Source organism: Thalia democratica, chromosome 9 (assembly GCF_965202585.1).
Source record: "Thalia democratica chromosome 9, ktThaDemo2.hap1.1, whole genome shotgun sequence".
In the NCBI taxonomy this organism is placed as follows: Eukaryota; Metazoa; Chordata; class Thaliacea; order Salpida; family Salpidae; genus Thalia; species Thalia democratica.
The window spans coordinates 26,586,586-26,612,779 of record NC_139173.1 but is presented as its reverse complement, the minus strand read 5'-3'; the positions used below and the strand labels follow the sequence as shown (position 1 = coordinate 26,612,779).

Here is a 26,194-nt window from a genome sequence, read left to right as displayed (position 1 = left end):
TGCGAAATAAGAACAGTTTGTAATGTTTATAAAACAGTTTTTAAACAAATGTAAGGATAAAACTACAGCTTTTAAAGAAGGTAAACATGCTTTAAAATATGTTGATACAGATTTTGATAATTTTACAATTTTCTAAGCTCTGTATAAATTCCATGAGTAGTTGTTAAGTTACACTTTAACAATGTTACTTGGTGGCATTACTCTTTTATAGAAGTTTTTACAATCTCTTTTTTAAAATTAAATAAATCATCTATGTTGAATCAATACTACTATGGTTTTTGAAATATATTTTCAACATTTTTTATTAGTTTTAAGCAGTTTAAATTTTAAAGCAATGGTAAATTTAAGTACATGTCAATTTATATATAATTAGATTTTTAATAAGATACTTAAGATTAGTTGTTCAATTATGGTAAATTTTGTAACTGAAATCTTATCTACAATTTTTTTATTCTTTATTAACTTTTTTTTACATTGTAATTTTTATTTTCAATATTACTTGTTGTGATTTTTAATCCAGTCTATCACTAAACAGTAGCCATTAAAAAAACTTTTCTTTAATACTGTTTTTAACATCTTTCTTCCATTTTTTTTTATGGAAACAGTATTACTTTTTTACTATATTATTTACTTACAAACAACAATTAACATCTGAGTATATTTTTTTTACAGAATTATCTTTAAATTTTTAATTTGAAATCAAGATATATGAAATAATGGTAAGTTTTAAATACATTACTGTAGTAAATATTCTTCTTATTTCTAAGTTTTTTACATTACTTGTATACCTTTATTTATTTGAAATGCATTTTTATATTTGAAATAAAACATTTTTTAACTGTTATTGTTTATTAACTGATATAATTTACTGTGTTTTTAATAAATAAACTAGACTAGTACTTTATGTCCAGCAATGTATTCATGACTAATTCTGAAAATTATATATTGTTTTAAATAAGATAAAAACTTTACTTTTTTGCTATAGGAATCACTGAAAAATTTTATATTGAATTTTTCCACATCAAGCACCAATGTCAGAACAAACTTGTATAATGATATGTTTGCTTTTTTGGAAGAACAAAACAGTAAGTTTTTTTTTATAAATTACGATACCATCTTTACTGTTTTATTGAAGTTTATTAATGAAGTTATGTTATTTAGAAAATAATAAATTTAATTAACTTTTATACATGATACTCTTGTATTATTAGTTTCAATAGTATAAAAATATTTATTTTTGTTGTAAACCAAGTTTTAATTTACACAATATGAAATTAGTGTGTGAGGTTTACTTTTATTGTATTAAGAAAAACCTACAAACTATAAGTGATTTTTTATTAAAGATTAAATTTAAATTATTGTAAGTTTTTGTTAGTCTTCTCTGTTAAAAGTTTTTGATATAAACAATATTAAGGGCATAGGGGGGTAAACACCCTTTTTTAATTTTTAATCTTATTTTATATAGTTTTTACTAAGCTACAAGATGCTTTTTACAGATTAAAAAAATTAAAAATAATTTTTGAGATATAGCCGATCAAAGTCGGAGGCAACAATAGGTTCCTTATGGGAGGCGCAAACTAAAACAGCAAAAATAGACCATTTCACTAAAAATCTATCTTCTCCTACGTTTTTTGAGATAACTACCTCAAGTTTTCAGGAAATGTTCCTCGATATATTTAGAGAATTCTGTCAGAAGCAATTTTTAAAAAATTAAAAAATAAAAATTTTATTACAAAGAAAACAAAAAAAAACTGTTTTTTTTGTTTATTTTTTATATGAAATTTTTATTTTTAAAATTTTTAAAAGTTCCATCTGACAGAATTTTGGTAAAAAGTCAGGAAAAGTCAGGAAATTTTTCTCAGCTTGATCAGTGGCAACCATGCTAATCTGAAATATGCCTAATACTTTTTTTGCTCTTAACCATCAACTCCATCAATTTCAAACTGTGGCCTTATGGCCCCCCCTCTTTTGTAGCTTATGGCCTCCTAAATTTTTTAAATGGCCTATTTGGGAAGCCCTGGTCTAGTATAAGTTTCAAAACTACTTTTAGATACTCCAAAGACTTTTCTGTTCTTCACCTCCAACTCTAGAATACATAGTATAAGTTTTAAAACTACCCTTAAAGACGCCTAAAACTGTTTTTTGCTTTTTACTTTGAACTTCAGAATATCTAGTGTAACTTTCAAATTATGGCCTTATGGCTCCCCTCTGACCCCTTTACTACTCACGGTCCCTTGGCCCCCTTGCAGCTTACAACCTCCTAAATTTCTGAAATGGTCATTTTTGGGAAACCTTGGTTTTGTATAATTTTCTATTTTAAGTTAAACACTCCAAAGTAACTAATTTTTGCACCATTAAGAAATGCTTAAATGAAGAAAAATGGGTCTATAACTTACAAAAAATCTCTAATTAAAAAAAAAAACTTTTTTAAACATATAAAATGTTCTTCTTGTACTAAAAATAACTAGTTAAGAGTAAAATGTAAAAACTTAAAAAAAATTGGTAAAGAAATAGTTTGCGCCTTCCATAAGGAACCTATTGTTGACATTGTACTCTCCGACTGTTACCGGCTATATCTCCAAATTATTTTGAATTTTTAAAATCTGTAAAGAGAAACTTGTACCTTAGTTAAAACTCAACCAAATAAGATCAAATTGTAATAAAAGTGATTTACTCCCCATAAGCCCTTAAAGTTCAAGACAAAGTGATTTTATGAAATCAAAGAACAAAAAATTTACAGGTATCAAAGATGAAGTTGTAAAGATAGTCATCACAAAAGCGTTAGTCAAGACACTGGACTTGTACATTGATCTCAAGTCGAGAAAGAACAATCTCAGTTTGGTCAAGCACCTGCTTAAGACAAATCCTGCAGTCACTGAGACTTGCCTGCTCAACTTTCTCGAAAGCCTTGCCAAGCATCAGGTTCTGGAAAAATCTGTTTGGTAAGTCAATTAAATTTAACTTTAAAAATTCACAGAACTAACTCTATACCAATAAAACAGCCGGTTGGAATCTGGGAAATGTTTAGCTGCTTTAGATTGGGTAGTTGCTGTATTCGAGAACAAATACTTAGCTGCGGATGCTAAGTTTGATTTGTCTTTCAAAAGATGGGTTGGCGTTTTGTCAGGAATCTTCTACGGAATCAATTCTTTTAATTACAAGCCAATAGTAAAAAGCGGAACGAAAAAGCTGGCTAATTTGTTCAAAAAGGTATCTTATTTTGTTTTGTATGAATTAGAAAAAAATATGATCTAATCTAAACTTGTTTAAATATCTACAGTTATTAGCATTATTTATTTTTTGTTTTTTATTTGCTAAATATTAGTACATTGTTGTATGAAATTTGAATTAATTCTTAAACAACTTAATAACAGCAAACTGACCTCACTGAAAAGGTAGTTCAAATTTTAACAGCAAGCGACAAGATAGATTCTTGTGTTTTGTTTTCTGCTCTTTTAAATGTTGACGCTCAGATATATGCAGAAAACTCAACGAAAATTCATCAAGTTTTCATTAAATCTGTTCTTATGACTAGAACTAAAGTATCAACTTCAATCATGGTTAATTTTTTTATTAAATTACTTAGATATTGTTTGATGTAATAAAACTTATTTTAAGTTTTTATTAGTTTATTTTTGTTTCGAAGTTACAAACTATGTACAATTTATGCTAGGTATTCTTATTTGTTATCTTAGTTTTTTTCTTTTATTTAACATAGTATTGTGTTTTAGTCTTCTGAGTTTCTGTTTAAAATAAACTAAAGTTTAATCTTAAAACTACAACATATTTTTGTTTTAGGAAAGTTTTGCTTGTTTGAAGTATAATTTCCGTCAATTAAATTTGTAACCTGTTTGTTGATTTTTATTGTTTAAAACTGACTCCTCAATAGGCTCCTAAAAATTTTTTGATTAAAGATTTCTGTACTTTTCAAAAGCAACGTCAGCTTCTTTGTTTTTTTTATTAAATTATTATTGAATAATTTATTTTGTTTACATACTTCATTTAGTTTGACAAGTGTTGCGCTTATTTAATTTTAATTTTAATTAAATAATTAATGAGCTTTAAATAGCTAATAAAAATTCTCTTATTTTTATAGAGATTACAGTTATATTAAAGTACACAGAGTTAACAAAAATATGAAAAAACTAAAACATTTTCAAACTGATATACAAACCACAGGTATCACTAAAACCATTGATAAGCCAAATAAAGCATGATTCGTTTGCCAATGATCTTATGCCGGCTATTCAGAAAGCTCTTTTAAGAAGCCCTGAAAACTGCTTGCCAGGTTGGTTATTTGAAAAAATACATCATTTAAACAGTGTTGTTTCCAACAAATTTAAATTTTACTCGATATTTTTTGACTTTAACCATTTTAGAAACTTAAAGTTTTTCCATCCATTCAAAAGTTTTTTTTTAAACTCTGCAAATGATACTGAAGTTTAAAAATGAAATCAAGGAGCTTACAACCAACACCTGAATATAATTTTTTTTTTGTTTCTAATGAACAAAGTTCTTAACTGTTTAAAACATTTAAAAAGCTACTTAAGCTTTACTTACTAATTATAAGCTTCCTACACTTTTTCAGCCTTACAAACTCAAGTGAGTTTATATTGTGAAAACAATCTTATATAAAAACAGAAGCAATCATCACAAACAAATATTGATCACATACAAAGTTAACTGCACAAAACTAATTGAAATACTAGTTGTTACAGCTGATTAAATACAAACACATTGCTCTTTTTGGTGCTTACATGTTTGTATTTAATCAGCTCTAGAAACAATCATGATAATTTTTAAATATAATTCAAAACAGTACTTTATATTTTTCTAATGTAAACCATTTAAGAAGTAAAAGTTTTACTTTAAAACATTTTTTATTGAAGCTCTACAAATGGTACTGAAGTTATGAAAATGAAATCAAGCAACTTACAACCAATACCTGGATATATATATTTTTCGGTTTTTAATGAACAATGTTCTAAACTGCTATTAATAAATTAAAAATTACTTGAACCTCACTAAAAACTTACTAACTTTTCTATTCGAAACAGTGCTGGCAAGTTTGTTCGAGGAGCTGAGCATAGACATGAGCAGGCACGTGCAGCAGCTGCTCAAGATGCTCGCTCCTCAACTCATCAGCAAGAACGAGCTCAACTCGCAGCAAGCCGTCGCCTGCCTCTCCCTCTTGTCCACGCAGTGCAGCAGCGCCGAGACGGTTGAAAGCGCCGTCGGCTACCTGTTCGAAGTGCTCAAAGGTGAGTGTGTGCTAGTCGGTAGAGTAAGTGTAAAAATACATAATTGTTTATTAGTTTAATTTGCTTTTTTTTATTAAGAAAATCAAGTTGGTTATCACATAGATGTTTAAACTATAAACAAAATAAAATACCACAAGTATGTTTAAAAAAAAGTTGGAAGTTATAAAAAAGCGATAAAATTGTAGAAAAATAATACTATCTTGCACTTTGCATTGAAAAAAACAGTTTTTTCTTTAAAAAAAACCTTTTAAATTTCATATAACTCATCGACAAACTCCACAATAATCATAGGTAGCGAAGGCAAGCTCGGCTTGGCTCAGCAGAAAACAGCCGTTCTTCAGTCAATCGGTAAATTTTCATTGAGTCCAGTGCCCAGCGGTAGAAGGTCAGGTGAAATGGTGGAAAATGTTGCGGAACATTACGTGAAATATTTCCAACAAGTTTGTTGTTCAATGTAATTGTTTTGTATTTCTTTTTGCATTAGTAAAACAAATGTGTACATAAAAATGAGCTATTTAAAAAACTGTAGTTAAAAGAGAATAATCTTTTATCTAAATTTTAATTCCACTATATTTTGTAAATATACAAGAGTTTAAGTATAATTATACTCAGAAAAATTATTAATGTAGACACTTAAAAATTATTGCGAATGATTTTTAGTTACGTTCACATCAAGTTTTTGTTTTAAATTTACTTTGTGTAATAACGTATGTCATTTATTATTTTTAAACCACAAATTTTCGAACCGCAATCTTCATCTACTCCATTTAAAAGGTGAATATTTTCAGTATTTTAATTAATATTTTTCACAGGAAACCCAGGAGCAGGCCCTGGTGCAGGGCTACAAGTCCTTCGCCTTCTGGTGCCTCCACCAGAACCCCTTCCGCCACCACGTGCCGCAGTTCATGGTCGAGTGGTTCGGGAAAGTCCCCACGACGAAAACGCACAACCCCAACGTCAGGGTGGCTTACCTGCAGTGCGTCCTGCTCACCTTCAAGCAGGACTCTCTGAAACAGGTTTGTTCGAATATGCTTTTACATGTTCTACTTTAACAGTAAATGCGTATTCATAGTTTTAAAATTTGAAACCTAAAACTTACTAATTCTTAATAGTTCATTTTTACAATGATACACGCAAAATTTTTCTTAATGAAATGCTTTTTTTTACAAAGTTGTGAAACTATGTTATATGAATGTTGAAAACTAATTAACTAATATGAGACACAGTTTTGTTTTTTAATTTGTTTTGCCTCGCGACAATCACTTTAGTTTATATTATTTATAATTTATACAAAAATTAAAGTAAATGTGTATTCATAGTTGTATGATGTGAATAATTAACTATTATAAATTCTTAAGTTGACTATATATGGACATTGCTAATTACAGGGTTAATTACAAAAAACCTGGAATTTGAGAAATTTTGAATAAAAACCTGGAAAAACCTGGAATTTTGAACAATTGTAACATGTTGATTAATAAAATTTCGATTTGAAACAAAAAATCTATCTTATAGTTAAACTTTCTTGTCATCATCAATTATTAAAAAAAAAAACATATAATGTAGCTTAAAAGTACCTTTTCAACACTTTTATACTATTTAACACAGTTTCTTACCTTCAACTCAACAGTAAACTAGAAATAGACCCAAAAATATGTACTTTTAAAAACCTGGAGGAAATTTTGAAATTCTTGTTTAAGGTAAGAAACTTGACAACCCTTTAATTATCATTTATACAATGATACATGTCAAAGTTAATTAATAAAATGTTGTTTTGTACAAAGTTTTGTATCTATTTTACAGGATTTTAAAAAAGTATTTAACTAATATAAGAAACACGTTTGCTCAAATAAATGCATCTTATTAGTTGTACTGGTAGTAAAAGTGTGTTTATAGTTGTAAAATATAATGTATTTATGAATAGTAAGTTTTTATGTTTTTGTGTGTACAATGATACACGCAAAAGTTTTCTCATATAGGAATATTGGAAGTTAATTATCAAATATGTGAATAACTTATGGTATTTGCTTGATTTGCCTCCCGACAATCACCATAGTTTGTATCATGTTTTTTTTTGTAAACAGTTTTTTATTTAAAAAGAGATAGTAGGAAGAGAGATTATATACAATGGACCTTAAAGCATTGGTTAACAGCACTACAAATTAATTGCAGGCAAAGAAACTAGTTCTGTATCTAACAAAGAATGTGACAAAAGCCTCACAGCAGTCTCTACAAACTCTACCCGTTACTGAAGGACTATACAGCGCTTGCATGCTTACTCAATTGAAAACTGGTTTGCTTACGTTATTTAATTTTTGCTTATATTCGGTTTAAATGACGCAGTTATGTTTACTATCTGATTATCTTTGCATATGATATTTTTAGATAAGTGTTTATGAATAAAGTAGACAGTTTTCATTGTATATAAAATTGTTTAAGTTTGTAAGTGCTTATGTTTTTATTTAATTTTAAAATAATAACTTCAAACCACAGAAGAGAAGGAAGGTGAGAACTTTTTGAACGTTGTTTTGGATCACGAGAAGAAAGTTTTCACATCTGAGAAGTTCCTGACTTCGGCCAGTGATGAGGCAATGCACATATTCGTCAGACTGTGCACTAATTTGTTCACAAACTACAAATCGAATATGGGGCAAAACGTCAGCAGGTAACTGTTTTGTTTGTCTTTCTAAAACCGTTGGTTGTCTATGCAAACAATTCTGTTTCTAACTAATTACCGTCTGCGTTCAATTCCCACCCGCACAATTTCTATCCAATTTTAAAATATCTTCTTTTATCATTATGACCATTGGTTAATTATACAGTAATTCTGTTTCTAACAATTGTTTCTTTACTATCTGAATTTTTTTTCTAAAAACAAATTCAGCACTTTCTTAACATGCTTATTACTATAAACTGATATATAAATATATACATAGTTTTCTTTAAAAACATTATTTTTATGTGTTTTGAAGTATATAAACAAATTTGTTACCTACTCTAACTTTTAAGTTTATCAGTTTTATTTTTTCAGACCTTTCATTCAAGGGTTGATTTACATCGCAATGAATAGATCCTACGAGTTGAGAGGCAACGTTGAAAAAATGCTTAAAAATCTCATGTCGCCCAAGAGAGGTAAAAAACAATTTAACTACTTATAATTTGAGTGCAAATTCAATATATTTTATTATGTAAACTTCAAACAGACGGTCACGACTTGGCACCGATGTTTTTGTCCGAGTTTTTCGCCTACCTGCAATCTTGCGAGTGCGACGAAGACGATGCTGCATCTCAGCGCGGGAAACTCTGCAAGGTGCTGCAATCGATGCTGAGCGTCGCAGATGCTTCGTTGGAAGACCAAGTTTCGAAGAATTTGATCGTCCAGCTGCTGCCACACGCCTTTCACAACCTGCTTGGTATGTTTTTTATTAAATTTTATTTTGTGTTCTTTTTTTCATTATTTTTGCATTTAGTTAAAAGTATTAACACTTCATATTATTTAAAAGTTTTTAAACTTAAATCTCGTTTTGAGAAGAAGTTGTTTTAAAATTCCTGATAAGAAAGTGCTCAACTTTTAAAAAGTGTTTAAAGATTTAAGTTTTATTTTACGATGATTTATAAAACAGTCGATTCAAACGGGAGCTGTTGGGACGGATTTGTGAGAAAGTGCGGTCACAACGTGCCGCAGTTCATTGAGGAAAATCGCCACACCGTTGTTAACATGCTGCTAAACACCGGTGAAATCACTCAGGTTTGTTTGTCTGATATTGTTATTCAAGTTTATTAACTTTTAAAATGTTTTTTATAAGAAGTATTTTAACAATTTTAAAGTTGTTTTTACGTTTATAAACAAATCACAACAATATACTAAAGACCCAGTTTTTAGTTAAAAGTTTACTCTAGTTAGTTTTTATCACATAGATTAATGTCTTTCAGCACACTGCAACTTTTATCAGCTAAATTTGTTAATAAATTTATAATCTATTATCGTACGTTTTAAAGCTCTATTGGTTTCAATATTTGTTTAAAATTAGATTAAAATATGCTTTTAATAGGTAAATATATTAAACTTGAAACAGCTATTTTTACTCTTTTTGTAATTAGTACCAAACAGCGTACACACAATCACTTTTAAATAAAAATTATTCCCAAATTTACTTAAACCGTTTCAAAATTTAATAATATTTTCAGTCATCACTGGCTGCACTCACCGCAGTCGTGAGCAGGGGAGGTTCCGTTGTCATGCCAACAGTGGCAGAGGACCTGGTTGCTAAGATGAAGGTTGTCAGGGAGGCTTGCGTCAGTGATGACGACATCAAAATAATGAACACGCCAGAAGGACAACTGTGGAATGTGGATGTCATTAAAAAGTAAGTTTTTTTATATATCAATAATACGGAGGTTTCTTGCTGAAATAACATAAGTAGTTGAAGTTTTTGATTTTTTTTCTAAAACTAGCAGTAGACTTTTATTCATTTAAATTATAAAACTATCTATTGAACTTATTTCTTCTATAAGCGCAATTACCGAATTAGGTATTTTTAAGCTAGTTAATAGGTTTTTAGTTCGTTTGTTTCAAACTTATTGTTTTAGGTAATTAATTTCTAGGATAACTTAATATGTATAGTTGTAGATTTAAGTGTTTTTTTTTGTTAAAAATAAATTTTCCAAAGGGCACCGACTGTTGCTGAAAACAAGAATGTGAAGAAAGAAAGCAAAGCGTATTCCTATGAAGACCAGAAAATGGCTGCAGAGTACGCTAAGAAGCAGAAACAGAAGAATAAGAAACCAGAAAGCAACAACAACGGTTTGCCTGACAATTTGACCAAAAAGCAAAAAGAATTCGTCGACTTTGAGTTGGAAAAAGAGTCTAAAATCCGTCTCACAACTTTAAAGGTTTGTTTATAATACTGTAGTATATTTATCAGTCTAATGATTATTCTTCTCTGTTAAGTATTTTATAGGGTTAAAATTTGAATGTAGTAGCGAGAGAATTAAATTTGGTGCAATAATTTTTGCTTAATTTTTGACACTAAGTACTCTAATTTTCCTTAACATTCATTGATTAAATGTTAAGGAAAAACAATACTTTTCTTTAGTTAGGTAAATCAACTTGTAATTTTAAAAATCCAACTTAATAACTTATTTAGTGCTAAGTCAGTTTTTTTCTAGCATTAAAACGTATATCGCAATAAGTTGAAGTATATTTATACATCAATTTTTACTATTATTTTGACAGCATTACATAAGCTTCGATATATTAAATTAAATTAGTATATTTTAATTCTGAAAGTTTTAACGCTATTTTCAATAACTGTTGTTACAAGCTCCTTTCGATCTTTTTAAAGCATACTTATTTTTTAATATTTTTTTTATTTTTGTTAAAATGTACATTATAATAGTTATTAACAAATATTTAAAAAATTATTGTACCCTTCATGCTGACAACTAATTATTTCAACAGCACCACACCAGCATGTGTAGGCTGTACAGGCAGCTTTCATCACTGTGCGACGCCGCCGACGTTCTGAACCGCAAGTTCAGCCACCTCTTCGTCCCGCTGCTGCAACCCATGTACGATCTGCTGCACCAGCCACTGGCATCCGAGAAAATACAAGAGGTTCTCCTGAAAATGACCAAGTTGTACGCGGAAGGAGATGATGATAAACAGAAATTACGTGAGAATTTTGTACAGTTGATTTTGTCTAATTGGGCAGAGGTCCATTACTTGTTTCAAAGTATCTCAAATCTAAAGAATCACTGCTTTAAATAACTAAGATCTAATTTCATACCACTCCACCCGTTTTAGATGCTTTATTAACTGGAAACAAAACATTTTTTTTTTCAGTTGTACAGCTCGTCTATGCTACCTTGAGGATGAAAAATCCGTCGCACAGAGTCAATCCCGAATGGTGTGCTGAGAGTCTCGGCAGTTTGATAACAAGGACCACAGATAAACTCATAGAAACAACAAGTTTGTTTTATTTTGCAACTTTAAAGTCTCACCTAACACTAAAAAGTAATTTTTTTTTAATTTTGAGAAAAATAATAATATTTTTGTAAATGTTTTAAATGCTTAAGGTAATTTTTCTATAACTACAAAATATTGCAAGTTGGCAGTAATGCTGGATTTAACCAATTTTTTTCCCAAGTATTTTCAATTTAAACTAACTCACATTCGAACACGAACAGCGGTGGGAGATGCGAGCAGCGGGTTCTTCGCTTTCTGCTTCTACTTCGTCCAGAGCGCGCTGACCTGCACCTCCGTCGACCTCGACCGCCAAGTCCTCTCCGACCTCATCCACTTCTGCCAGTCGTTCATCACCGACGACGCGGTCGAGTCCGAGCTGTTCGACTGTGACGTCATACCGAGGATGCTGCTGTTCGAGACGATGATGAAGCTGGTCACCACGCAGCCGCGGGGAAGCCCCCTGCAAGAGAAAGCGGCGGAGACGTTCCTGAGGGCGGCGCACATCTCAAGTGGCGACCACGAAAAGTTTGTACTCAATTTTTTACATTAAATTTGTTTTTTGGTTGGTTGAGCTTTTGTTTAGCTTTTTTTAGTAAACTGTTATATTTACTAAGTTGAAAAATGTACAACTGTTTTCACTATTTATTTAAGTAAAATTTTGATTTCTTTATCAGTTAGAAATTTTAAACTCAAAAAAGGTTTTAATCAAACTTTATTTTGTTTTAAAATGTGTTTTGTTGATTTTAAAATGTCAATATTTTATCTAAAAATTCCTTACTATTTATAAAAACAGATTTAAACTGGCAAGTATAAAAGAATTGGAAGTGTCATTGGAAGGTCTGCAATCACCTGTTGATTGTATGAGACTAACTGCTGTTCAAGTAATTATTATGATTGTTAATTGGTTTTAAGATTATATAGTTATTTTCTTAACTAAAAGATTGCTCAATTAACTGAAATATAAAGAGCTTATTTAAATAAAGATGTGCAAATTAAATATTTGATTTACAACCAATTGTTGTAAACAATTATTGGCAAATAAAATGATTGCAAATCAGTAAATTAAACCAATGGTTGTAAATAAAATATTTAACTTGCACATCTTTATTTAATTGGTTTTATGATGATTAAAAAACGGCTATAATTTTTTAAATCACACCACAAAAGTATTTATTTAACCAGCTTTTTTTGTTTTGGGCAGCGATAAAAGATTGGTTTCATCTGAAATCAAATAACTTTTTGGTGCATTGACACCGAAAGGTTTGAATTATCATTACCTTATGCGGCTCAAATATAACTAGTAATCTGTGGTAAAAACACATAGCCATTGGTGTTCTGATATTTTTATACAGCTAAGATTTATCTCAAACAGATCAAACGCAAACTAACTAAACGAACGTATAAGTTTTATACATTATCATAACAGGCACTATCAGAGATGGTATCAGCAGTGAAGGCGCAGATATCAAGTTGCGATTCGTTGTACGACAACGTGCAGAGAAGACTGTACATCGCCATACACGACACTGCTCCCGGCCTTGATGACATTTCAACTGAGCTGTGGGACGAGCTCGAGTTTGAAGTGGAAGACGACCTCTGCTCCAAACTACTTGTTTGTTTCAACAACTGAATTTCAATAGATTTATGCAAATTATATATTTTATTCACGACCGGTTTCGGTGGCATGAGATTGCGACCTTTTCTACCAAAAAATAAAATATTAAATTGAATTTCAATAATTTTTAGTTATAGATAAAGTTCTTGAAAAAGTTTAAAATAAAATTTGAAAACTCATCAAAAATATTCGAAACTTCTTGATTGTTTAAAAGTTTTTGTAAAAATTATAACTTTAAAAAAATACTTTTTTGATAGTTCAGTTTAGCTTTGTAAAACTAGTGAAAAAGAAACTTTTAGTAATATATACTTTTTTTTCGAACTTGAACTAGTATGTTTAAAAATTGTCAAAATCGACTTTAAGTTAGAAGTTTAAACAAAACACTTTGAATTTATAGGTTTAAAACATGCTCGCCTACTTGTTTTTATTTATAAACATAGAAACTAGTAAGCTTAATATAAAATACAATGATCGAAAGTTTGAATGACTGTTACAAAAAGATTATTTTACAAACTACTAGGGGTTAGCTTTTGTTGGTAATTATAATTACGTTCATATACTGCAAAGCAACATTTTGTATAATATTAAAATAACTTAATAATTAAAATAACATGTATAAACTGATGTGGAGCATCATAAGACGTGAGTAACTTAAACTTTTACAGTGACAAATTACTACTATGCAGCTATTGTTTAATAGTAACAACGTTTGGTACAATATTAAAATAGTTTAATTTTAATTATTTAGGTACAACATTAAACTAACTTAATTAATTTAGGTTGATGTGGAGCATCACGAACCGATGGTGCAGGAAGGTTGCGCGAAAGCAATCGCGTCAGCGTCAACCAGAAATCCTGACATCTGTGAAAATATCGTTCAGTATCTCGTGCAAGTATTCGAAAAAACACTGGAAGTTAGATATATCATTTTATGTTTGAGAAAGATGTTAGAAAAAGGATATAATGATTATAAGTTATATTAAAGGAACTACTTAATTAAATTTTAAAGTCTTGAATATTGATTTAAATTTTGAACTTTAAAATAAATTCATCAAATTTTAATATTATAATAAAATTCAAACAGGCATGTTTTTTATTAGTTTGTTTCACAGAAACCACCGGTGAAAACAGACCACTTGGGGAGAATAATCAAAGACACGACCCCTGACAACTACCAGACGAGGATCGGGGTTGCCATGACAATCACTGAGCTGGCATCCAATCTTTCCGAAGACACCATCCCCACATTATTTAAGTTTTTCGTCCCAAAAGCTTTGAGTGACGTTAATGAAGAAGTAAGTTTATATTTTAGCATTATTTATACAATCAATATTGTTTTGTATATATAACTGATTACTAATACAGTTATAATGTAAACGAAGAGGTAGTAAACTATGTGGTTTAATTATTTTAATGTATACAACTTTTAAAAAGAACTAATTACGTATTGCTGTTTTTTAAACTTAGTTATAAGTTATAAAGATGCTTTCATTGTAAAGCACTGTCAAATATTGATGTAATTAGTATTTTTTGCTGTTACTTAAGGTTATATCTTTGTTTAATCTCCTGTTTTTATTTCTATAAATTATTAAGTGGTTGTACAGTTGTGTTTAAAGAATTTTTCATATTTATAATTAATTCAAGGTTCGTCAAAAAATGATGCAAGCTGCCACAAGTTGCATCGACCACCACGGAAAATCCTGTGTCAACCAACTGTTCGACATTCTCGATGATTTTCTGCAAAACGTCAGTTTAATTAATAAAGTATCTAAACTGTTAGCCGTGTTTTATATTAATTTTGGTATTGTAAAACCATATTTTCTACACATTCAGATGTCTTAACTACAGTTTTAATAGTTTTTTTTCAATTAATCATTACTTTCTGTTTATGCAGGCACCGAACTCCGCGAAGTTCGACATAGTGAGGCAACACGTGGTCATTTTGTTGGGCACTTTGGCCCAACATCTGGACAAGGGCGACGCGAAAGTGCGCCCCATAGTGGTGAAACTCGTGCAAACCCTGTCAACTCCCGCCCAAGCTGTTAGTTTGATTTATATTGTGTTTAATAAAATAAGATATGATTATGATGCTTCATTTTACCAGTTCTTTAATATTTTGTGAAGTCTACATCTATCAGTTTAAGATTTTTATATTTTATAAGACTTGTGTTCAATCTCTGATTGAAAAAGGTTGTCAATTATAAAAAAATAGTTGTTTTTTATATGTTACTTAAAAAAAATTAATTTATGTATATTTATAGGTTCAAGAAGCAGTAGCTAACTGTTTACCGGCTCTCATTGTATCAATAAAAAGTGAAGCTGCCGTCCTTATCAACAAAATCATCAGCATTTTGCTTGAATCTGAAAGCTATGGCGAGAGAAAAGGTTAGAATTAAACGTTGTAAAACGATATTTTCTTATTTTTTAACAGAATTAAAAAAAAAAAGTACTCTCAGTAGCTTAAATTTTATAATTGATACTTTTACATCTTGTAGATTAAAAATTTCACTTGTTGATCAATTAGACACTAATCTCATAATAAAGTAAACAAATAAAAATAATAACTAACTTTCCTTTGTAAAATAATAGGAGCTGCATACGGACTTGCTGGTATGGTAAAAGGACTTGGAATTGGATCTTTTAAACAGTACAGTGTCATTGACAGACTTGTTGAAGCAATTCAGGACAAAAAAGACTTCAAGTTGGTTGCTATTTAAATTATAAATTATTTCAGAAGTACATACAATGAAAGAATACATCTTATAATTTTCAGTTTAGAGATACCTACAATTTAATATTACTTCTAACATTCAATTAAAACTATTGTTACTTTTAATGATCTACCAAATCCACAAATCACGATTCGGATCCGTATCTTAACAAAAAAAAAGCCGGGTCTTGGATCCAGTAGATTTTTACTTCACTGCTATATTTATAAAAAGTATCCATTAAATAAACAACATTTCAGAATAAAATATCATAGTTTCCGTAGCTCAAACAATAAAACCTCACAGGAAACGCGAAGGAGCGTTGATGGCGTTCGAGATGCTTTCAAAGATGCTGGGGAGATTATTGGAACCTTACCTCAAACAAGTTATTCCACATCTTCTCTTCTGCTATGGTGATAGCAACCAGTTCGTCAGAGCGGTCAGTTGTTGAAATTATTTATAGCTAAATTTTATCAAGTTGTTTTGGGGTTTATTAATAACTAAATCCAAATGTTAAGAAGTTAAATTAACAGCCAACAATAATAACTTGGATATGTAACTAACAAGTAGTAATCTTTGGTTTAATATCATCTACATTTATATCTAGAGTTTTAAGATCTAATTAGATGTTTTATTTATAAAAGTTATAAACTTTTAAAGCGAAAGTTTCTAAAATCACTTCAGGCAGCAAACAACACGGCGAAGGCGATCATGGAGAAGTTGTCTTCGTTCGGAGTCAAGCTCGTCCTCCCCTCCCTCCTCAAAGCCATCAACGACGACGAGAGTTGGAGGACCAAGACCGGATCGGCGGAGCTGCTGGGAGCCATGGCGTGGTGCGCCCCGAGACAGCTTTCAGGGTGCCTTCCCAGCATCGTGCCAAAACTGTGTCACGTGCTCACAGACTCACACGCAAAAGTGCGCGGTGCTGGTGAGTTTTCTGTATGACATTACTAGTTTTCAGTCTGGATTACAGGCTTTATTTATTTAACATAGGTTAATGCTTTGTTATTTTTTTTATTTTGCTAAATTTATCTTACTTTTAGTTTCAAAAAATCAATAACCAACGGTGAGAGTATTCGTGTTTTGATTATTGTGGTCAAAAATGAACTTTATTTTTGTAATAAATAATATTTATTCTATAGTACTATCATATATATTTTTTATTTATTTAATTTTAATTAATTTTATTGTTGACAAATACTTATTTACATAGGACGTCAGGTTCTTTTTTGGTTCAAACAGTGTAAAAACTTAAGGAGAAAAGTCAATTAAAGGTGATAAAGGGCCCTGTTATTTATAATTTTAGACAAAATTGTAACGATAGCTTCTTGAATTTATTTTACTGACAAATGTTTATTTTCATAGGACGTCAGGCTCTCTCACAAATTGGAAGTGTTATAAGAAATCCTGAAGTACAAGAAATGTCGCAACTGCTACAAAACGCGCTTGTCGATCCAGTAAAACACAATGAAAAGTGTCTCAACCTCCTTCTTAACACCAAGTAAGTTTTTTATTTTGATATGACAACTTCTGAATATCTCATGTTTATCATGTTACCCATGATGTTTTATTATTTTACAAACTTTAAACTAGCTTTAAGTCCAAAGTTCGAAACTATATTATTTTCCTTTACAATAGCGTTAAAAATGTACTTGTTTAGATAAATTACTCTTTAAAAAATCTTATATGTATATAAATTTAAGCATTAAACTATTAAATATATGATAGATAACTAAATAAACGATTCAAATAGGTTTGTGCACAAGATAGATGCACCATCTTTAGCTCTCATTTTACCAGTGATAATTCGAGCATTCAACTCGAGAGCTTCAACTTCAAGGAAAACTGCCGCTCAAATCATGGGTAACATGTACTCGCTGACTGAACAAAAAGTTTGTTTGCGTTAAAAAGAAGTTTTCTTTACCTTTTGAATGATTTCGTTATTTGAAATCTTTATGTTTTCTTTATATTGTTAGTAAAGTTGCTAAACATTAAAATTCTACTGAAAAAGTTAGTAAGAGTTCACGAAGTATTTTAAAACTCTACTTTTTACATATAGCACATTTATATCTAAATTTAATAAGTTTTTCCACTGTCGAATTTTAAATGAAAAATCTTTTAATTAAATGCAAACCTTTTGACTAGTTTTAAATGTAGATACTGCATATTTATGAAACAAAACAGTGTATGTATGTGACTAGTATTAGATAAAGAACTTTACGTTCTTGAGTAATAAACAGTGTTGTATTAGGATTTGGAGCCGTACTTGGATGAGATCATACCAGGGTTGAAGAACACCTTGTTGGATCCGACGCCTGTTGTGAGGAGCCACGCGGCAAAAGCGTTGGGAGCCATGGTGAAGGGAGCAAACGAGAAGACGGTGGAAGGACTTTTGAACTGGCTCATGGAAACTTTGACCTCTGAACAGAGCCCCATCGACAGGTTATTTATTTATTATGATTGTATTTGGTGATAAAAAATCTGATTTTATTTTCACCAACTGTATTGGATTAAAGTTTTTTTGTTAAAATATTTTTTTTTATTCGGTGTTATCTAAAACAAACTGAATAAGACTTCTAATGCAATTACCAATTGTATTTGGCTGTACATATTTTGTATAAAATAAATGTTTTCTGTTGTTAATGATTATTATTTTTAGTTAAAACAATGATTATAACTATCTATACAAATCAAACACCCTTATTTAATGAAATTGACTTTTATATGCATTCAAATAATCAGATCTGGAGCAGCACAGGGGTTGAGTGAGACGTTAGCGGTGTTGGGAGTGGACAAGCTGAACTCGCTCATGGACCAAGTGGTGGAGACGGCGCAAGACGAGCAGATCGCTCCTCACGTCAGGGACGGTTACATCATGCTCTTCGTCTACCTGCCCACTACCTTCAAACAAGATTTCGTTCCCCACATCAGTTCCGCCATCATGCCCATCATTAAGGTATTGTGCTTTTAATTCAGTTTTTTCAATACAATTGATCAGATAGTAGATATTGTCATAAAATTAAGTATATTTCAAATTAACCATATTTCATTAATTTTGAATCTGTCATCTTATATTCTGCTTTTTGAACTTAATTACCATTAAATGACATACATTTAAAACTACTGACGTGTTCAAAATGGTTAATTTATTTTTATTCGATATAAAGCTATGTTTTGTAAAAACAGCTTCAAAATGTTCTCATTAAAAATATTATTCACTTTATAATAAGTATCAATAACATTCAAGGCGTTGGCGGATGAAAACGAGTTCTTGCGCGACACGGCCTACACCGCCGGCCAGCAGATCATCAAAAATTTCGCCTCGACCGCCATCGAGGTCCTGCTGCCACAGCTGTCAACTGGAATATTCGCCGACAGGTGGCGCATCAGGCACTCGAGCGTCAGGCTTCTCGGCGATCTTCTCTTCCATCTGTCCGGCGTCACCGGTAAGATGTCGGCCACCGGCGGCGAGGATGAAAACTTCGGCACCAACGAAGGATTCAAGGTTGAATTCTGAGTTTTTATCTCAATAGATATATATATATATATTTCTTTTTTAAGTAGGTTTCGACTTGACTTGGTACAAATGCGAAGTTTTAATACCTTCAATTTACTGTTGACAAGTTTTTTAATGTTTAAGATAACTTTATACTTAGTTAGACTAAACTGGTAAATATAAGTATTTGTAAATAAAACTTATTGCTAAAATGTTTTAAGTATTAACTTTGCTATTATCTGATGTTTAACTAAAACAAAGTTCATGAAGTTTATCTCAAAAATATCCTCAAGTCAGTAATTGAGTTGTAACAAATTAATTACAGGCGATTGCAGCCACGTTGGGCCAGGAGAGACGCGACAAAGTGTTGGCGGGTTTGTACATCTGCAGGAGCGATGTCGCGCTGGAAGTCAGGCAGAACTCCATGCACATTTGGAAGATCGTCGTTCCCAACACTCCCCGCCTGCTCAGAGAAATCCTTCCCACCCTTCTCGCCTCGCTCATCAACAACCTCGCCTCGAAAAACGCCGACAAACGAAAAGTTAATATTTTTTGTTTTCATTAATAACTAATGAATGTTAATAAATTCCGTCTTAAAAAAAAATTTCTTATGTTTGATTAACTGAAACATAAAACTTACTTTTTAAGATCTTTAAGTCATTCAGATTTTGTAAAAACAAGTTTGTAAACTTTTACGCAACAATTTGATGATAATATAATTAAATGATAACGTTTTACCCATTCAAAATTGTTGATTAAATTTAACAGACGGCTGCGAAAACGTTGGGAGATGTGGTGAGAAAGTTGGGCGAGCGAACTCTGCCAGATCTGATTCCGATCTTGGAGAGAAATTTGTCCACTGCCGAACCGTCGCACAGGCAGGGCGTCTGCATCGGGTTGAGTGAAATTATCAAGGCCTGCAGTAGAGATGCCGTCAGTTTGTGTTTTGTTGATACTTTACCTACAAGTCTTTTTAACTTTCAGTGTTGTAAATTAATTTTTTTTTTTTTTGTTAAATTTAGATTTTTTTTTTTAATTTGTTTTTTTTACCTATCAACTCAATTTAATAAAACTTGAAAGAAACATAAAAGCAGAAAACTTTAAAGAAATTTCAATAAATAGTTTTAATTGCATAAATAACTTCAAGCTCTCTTAATAAATACAAACAAATTAACAGATTTCCTCATTCACCGACAGTTTGGTGCCGGCCATCAGGAAGGCGTTGTGCGACGAATTAGATGACGTGAGGGAGGCTGCCGCGACGACTTTCGAAAATTTGCACGACACGATTGGCATCACCGCCATTGAAGGCGTCCTTCCGCCGATGCTCAAAAAACTTGGTCTGTTCTATTGATGAAAAAGAAACATTTAAACTGTACTTCTGCCACTGTTCTTAAAATACTTTTGTCGTTTTAAAAAAGCTTAATTAAATTAAGATTATTTCACAAAAACTTTTTTGTAATTTTAGCTTTTCTTTACAGCAAGGTTAGAAAAAAACTAAGTCATTTTGAAAAATTTGTTTTACAGTATTTAATATTATTCTTCAGCCAATACTTTAAGATACCTCTATCAAAAAAAATGTTTGAATTGTACTATGTTAATAATGTTTTATATAAACATTTAATTGTTTATTTACAGCGAGTACTGAGGGTAGAGAGCAAGAATTAGCTGTGGATGGTTTGAAGCAAATTATTGCTGTAAAGGGTCGTCACGTGTTACCCCAGATCGTTCCTAAGGTTAGTAAAAATATATATATATATATATAAGTTTTGTTATAAAATTTTAGAAGTTGTAATCAATGATATCTTATAAGTGAATTTTTATTCTAATTATAATTTTTTATACATACAAGATACATTCAAAGGACTTGTTGTCTTTCCATATAAAAATATTTGGTATTTACTAGCTAAGTACAAATAAAAAACAAACAAACAGTTGATAGAGGAGCCAGTGAACACGGAGATGCTGGCATTGTTGTCTTCAGTTGCAGGTGAATCACTTAACAGGTATCTCGCCTCAATACTCAACGCTCTCATCAACACTTTATCAAAATGCGAATCAACTGAAACTTACAATCAGGTTCCTACGTTTGTAAATTGTTTTAAAATTCACCTTGTGTAAATCAGTTTAAAAGTTTCTCGAGTTGAATAATTGAAATAGTCTCACTTTATAAATTGATTTATTAGTATGTGTAAAAATAATTGTTTGTTCTTATTGGTAGGCATTTAGCATTGTACCAAAAACGTTTTGTTCAATGTGTAATATTTTCAGTTGGCAAAATTTATATTAAACATTTAAATTTAAATTTTTTAATTATTTAATTAACTTGATAACATCTTTCGACACTTAATTTTTTTCATAAATGTTTATGAATTCATCAACAGGTACTGAAGGATTCAACGATGGTAGTGTTGAGTGTCGAAGATGACCACGGACAGCAGATGTTGATGCAAGACCTCATTCACAACGTTAAAAGTCAACACGATGAGTGCAAATTTGCTGCCGTTCAGCTATTGCACGCTTTGATTGAGGTAAAAATATTGTTTGCTTTTCGAACTCGACTATATTTATTAGACTAAAATATATTATTATTATATGAATTGATAAAAAGATGTTTTAAATTTTATTTATAGATTTTAACTTCTACTTTACAAATAAATTATTTGGAAAACTAAATTCTCTTGTAAATATAAACTCTTGGTCACAAAAATAGTATATTCAAAATACAAGTTTGTATTACTTGATGACAATTGCGAACTTATCAAATATTGAAACAGAACGGATCAGTTTCGAACTTGAGCGATTACTACTCGGTGTTCATCCACGAGTTCGTCAGGCTGTTGGCCGACAAGCAGGAGAAAATACAGAGGTCGAGCTGGCAGGCGCTCAACCAGGTCGTCAAGTCGATGGAGGCGAGCGACATGATGCAGTTCATCAGCTCCGTTCAAAACGCCTTCAACTCGGTCAAAAACGAAAAGGAAACCGTGAGGAACGGAGGCCACGTTCCAGGCTTGTGCTTGCCCAAACTCGTCAGTTTATATTCAGAATTTATATTCTTGTTGAAATGTATTTTTAGATTGATTATATTAATGTTCGGATTTTGTTTGTACATGTATAATATTTACTTTAAAATTAAAAAATGAATCTTCGGGGCTTTGATTTATTATTTATTAGTTTATTGCCTTATAAAATCTATGTTAAGTAGTTAAAATGTACTTGATAGAGTTATACTTGGCATCTTGACTACTTATGAAATATATTGAAATTTATTAAATCTCTAAAATTTGATTTTGATATAGAGTATATACAAAATTTTGTAGATTTTATTTAAAGGTAAATTTAAATATGCCAGGGGTTGACGCCAGTGATACCGATATTGCGTGAGGGGTTGTTGAACGGAAGCGGTGAGATGAAAGAACTGGCGGCAAGAACGATGATCGAAGGCGTGAAGCTGCTCACTCCGATCGCGCTCAAGCACTCCGTCGTTTCCATCAGCGGTTCGTTTGTTTGTTGTGAAAACTTTTGAATGTGTTCTCAAGTGTTGTTTGATCACAGGTCCGCTGATCAGAATAATGGGAGATCGGTTTGGAAACTCAGTGAGAATTGCCGTCCTCGATTGCCTAGCATTGCTGCTTGAAAAAGTTTGTTTTAACTTAACAACTTGTGGATAAAAAATTAATCTGTTGATAACTTTTCAAAATTATTTTAACTTAGTGTTTTTCGTCTGAAACTTATAGATTTATTATAATCATATTTGATGTACGTTTTTGTCTTAAACTTTCTAATTTATTACAAACAACATTTGTATAAGTTAAATCAAAAACAAAGAACTTTTGTATTTTCTCGTAAGATATAGTTTCAATAAACTAGAAATTATGCAAGTTAATTGAAAACGTTTACAAAACATTTAAATAAAAACTGATATAAAAGGTGGGATTGTACCTGAAACCGTTCCTGCCGCAGCTGTCCACTTCTTTCGTGAAAGCTCTGACGAACGACCAGGACAGGAAGGTGCGGGTGCACGCGGCCCGCGCCCTCCAAAACCTCCTCAAAGTCCACTCGAAAGTCGACTCCATTTTCACCGATCTCAAAAACAACATCGGACAAGTCGAAGACGACAGCTACAGGTCGGTTGTTTGGTAATTATTTGGTTGAAGATTTTGTCTGGTTTGGTATGCTTTAGAGAATTATAAAACTACTTACGAAATAAGTTTAATTATATTATATCTAAATACTTATTTAGCTCTTTTATGTCTTAAGAATACAAACAAAAATTAAGCTTTAAAAAAGTTTTTAGCTATTACAGACAAACATGTAGGATGGTAATATTAGTATAAAATTTATTATTTGAATAATAAAATAATTTTCATTGAAATATAAATAATAAATGATAACAACAGAGAAACTTACTTGCTGGCACTTCGATTGTGTTTACAAAGTGGCGGGAAAAAAATGAAGGCAAACGTTAAATCTGAAGTGAGATATTTAATTATTAATTTCTTGTTGATTAAACTATTAGTGTTTGTAAATGTAAAATAACTCAATTAAGTTAAAAAACATAAGTATTTATTTTTTATGTTAAATAATTTCACCAGCTTCTCGACATGCTCGAAGATCACGTGACAAGCGATTGTGACGTCATAGCGACATTGAGCGCCGGATGCCTCGCGTCTCTGCTGAAGTACGTTGAACAAGATCAGTCGGAACAAGTCTTCCAAAACCACATGCAAAGTTCGTTCTATTAGTTTCATTCACTGTGCTTATTTAAAATAATTTTTTTGTTTTTTGTTTGCTGGTATATAACTCTATTTATGAGAAAATAATTAATAATTGTTAGATAACTTTCTAAAAATTAAGGTTTAAAATAATTTGATTACTAAAATTAAATGGTTTGTAGAAGGTTTATAAAGCTTCCAAGTATGTAACATGTTACCTCCTGATAAAATATTTAGTTTTTATTTATTAAGAATGCTTATACATAATTATAAAACTTTACAGATGCGAACTGTAGCGACGCGTCGTGGGAAGTATTGCAGATGAGAAGCACATTGGTAGCAGTTGCAATGAAGGAGTCTTACTCTCAAGTTTGTCTCAACCACCAAAACGAAATTGTTCAAATAATTCAACAACTCACTTCTGTTGATCGCGTACGTTTTGAAATTTATTTTCAGATTAAAGTTTAACGTATTTTAATCCAAGTTTCTTTAAGAGTAAGCTATTTAACATTTTATATTTTTCCAAGTTTTATGTTTTTTTCTTCCCCGAGTGCAATTTATAGTAATTAATAGTAAATAATTAAAAACAGGTGCAAATAGTGAATAATGGAATTCGCGCTGCAGTTTACATGATCCTTCATCAATTAACGAATGATGACGAACAAATTGTAAATAACCAGCTCGTAGATTGTCTTAAAAAGGTTTGCAATTTATTTTATTGATACTACTGCTAATTAATCAAAAATATTACTCATTTGTTGTGATAATTTTTTTGTTAATATATTTATTTTAATATAAATAATAGAAGATTTTATTAAAAAAAATAAAGATTTATTTATTTAGCTTTATGTTAACAGTTAAAATAGTAATTCACGAGTGAAGATTTCATAATAAACTTTCTCATAAAATTTCTAAACAAATTGTGTTAAGTAAAGTTTATTTTATGATATATTTGATTAAGTATATAACTTTAGCTTGTGTATTATTAATTAATTTTGTTAAATAATAAAAGGGACTTCAACACGCGTTAGGAGATGTCAAAATTGAATGTTGCCGTGCGATAGCGTGGATGTCACATCAAATTTATAGCTTAAATAAAAGTATGTGTTATATTTACTTTGTTAGTTACTTTTTATTTTTGAATTATCTTACTCAAGTTGTGTTATTTTTAACATTGATTTTAGTTTTGCCAAACTTGGTTTAGTTTTATTTTTTATAGTACATAAACCTACTTTTGTTAACTTTTATTTTTTTGTAAGCCTAAATTTTACATACATTAAACTTTTTCCGTTTCACAAATACCAACTAAAACTATATAACAAATAATAAAAAACAGAGATTCCATTTTCACTGATGAAGGATTTATTAAGCGACCTGCTTCCAATGAGTCGTGAGAGGAACATTATGTTGAGAAGTTCCTGCGAAACAGCAATTGTCACCATGTTTTCAATGCACACACAACAGTTATCAGTGTTCAAAGTAAATTACATATTTATATTTAAAACTTTATTCATTCGTTAACATTAAAAAGAAACATAATATGTTAACATTTTTTAATTTAAAAAAATCGGAAAAATGAAATTAGATCAAGTTGTTTTTATTATTTATGAAAATTGATGGCTTTTTTTTTAATAGTTTATAACAAAAACTTTCATGGTTAACTTCATAATAATAAAAAAATTGTTTGTTTAAAGTTAAAATTATTTTTTTAAAGTTGATTTTTTAAACAAAAAAACCTTACTAGTAACTCACATGAGTAATAAATTTTTTGTAAACGAAAGGAATACGCGGATGAATACGAGGGAAAAGAAAGTAGCGCCTTACAAGATTTGTACCAATCAAAACTCAAGAAGGTGGCAGCCAATTCACAACAATGTGAAGAAATTGACGATTCTGTAATTACTAACTAAATATTTATATATATAATGATTTATTATAACTGAAAATTTCAGTCGATTGTGAGTTCAAGTTTGGAACGAGTTTTATAAACTTTTTATTCATGTACTTTTTAAAATTCAAATAACATTTATTTAAATATTTTAGAGGTAAAATTCGTGAAGTTAGAGTTAATATAATTAGACACATTCTAGATATTTGACTTATTTTAGTTTTTGAGGTTGCCTTTTTAATTTTTCTTTACTCTAGTTCATTTCGTTTAGAAATTTTTAATTTATACTAATGAATAAAGCGTAGGAATTTTTGGTGTTGTTTATTGTTACTTGAACTTTTTTACTTGTTAGTATAGGTTTTTAAAAATGTACTATTTGCATTTAGGAATATAACAAATTAATACCTTGGAGTACATAACTTTATAAAACGTTTATAACCGAACATTTACTTTCCAATGAACTATAAAGTTTGGTTTAATATTATAAATAAAAATTTAATTAAAAGTAATAGATTATAAACTTAACTAAAAAATATAATTTTG

The 26,194-nt window shown here is 30.4% G+C and overlaps 1 protein-coding gene across 1 annotated transcript; it reads left to right on the top strand.

The window, feature by feature from the left end:
- Positions 1-670: 670 nt before the first annotated feature.
- LOC145844072 (stalled ribosome sensor GCN1-like) lies at positions 671-25,951 on the top strand. Its single transcript, XM_082951411.1, has 51 exons — positions 671-719; positions 986-1,085; positions 2,741-2,942; positions 3,003-3,210; positions 3,375-3,560; positions 4,180-4,288; positions 5,058-5,261; positions 5,553-5,701; positions 6,074-6,277; positions 7,434-7,554; positions 7,755-7,926; positions 8,293-8,393; positions 8,465-8,674; positions 8,885-9,009; positions 9,450-9,628; positions 9,932-10,154; positions 10,723-10,936; positions 11,107-11,232; positions 11,451-11,754; positions 12,023-12,110; positions 12,656-12,841; positions 13,624-13,758; positions 13,957-14,139; positions 14,489-14,590; positions 14,739-14,885; positions 15,106-15,229; positions 15,434-15,545; positions 15,859-15,991; positions 16,237-16,480; positions 16,918-17,053; positions 17,306-17,444; positions 17,804-17,994; positions 18,295-18,508; positions 18,800-19,057; positions 19,374-19,589; positions 19,817-19,981; positions 20,226-20,388; positions 20,687-20,784; positions 20,984-21,127; positions 21,433-21,579; positions 21,826-22,077; positions 22,401-22,545; positions 22,604-22,689; positions 22,979-23,175; positions 23,449-23,524; positions 23,644-23,779; positions 24,047-24,195; positions 24,354-24,464; positions 24,776-24,863; positions 25,100-25,242; positions 25,545-25,951. Exons 1-51 carry the CDS (start codon positions 717-719, stop codon positions 25,671-25,673), a joined length of 7,977 nt encoding a protein of 2,658 aa, XP_082807537.1. The 5' UTR covers positions 671-716; the 3' UTR covers positions 25,674-25,951.
- The last annotated feature ends 243 nt before the right edge of the window (positions 25,952-26,194 follow it).

Excerpts from the sequence above, each read along its gene's own strand:
- LOC145844072 (XM_082951411.1), top strand. Across the intron at positions 7,555-7,754 it reads GCTTACTCAATTGAAAACTG|AAGAGAAGGAAGGTGAGAAC; the intron begins GTTTGCTTACGT and ends TTCAAACCACAG. Across the intron at positions 22,690-22,978 it reads TAGCATTGCTGCTTGAAAAA|GTGGGATTGTACCTGAAACC; the intron begins GTTTGTTTTAAC and ends CTGATATAAAAG.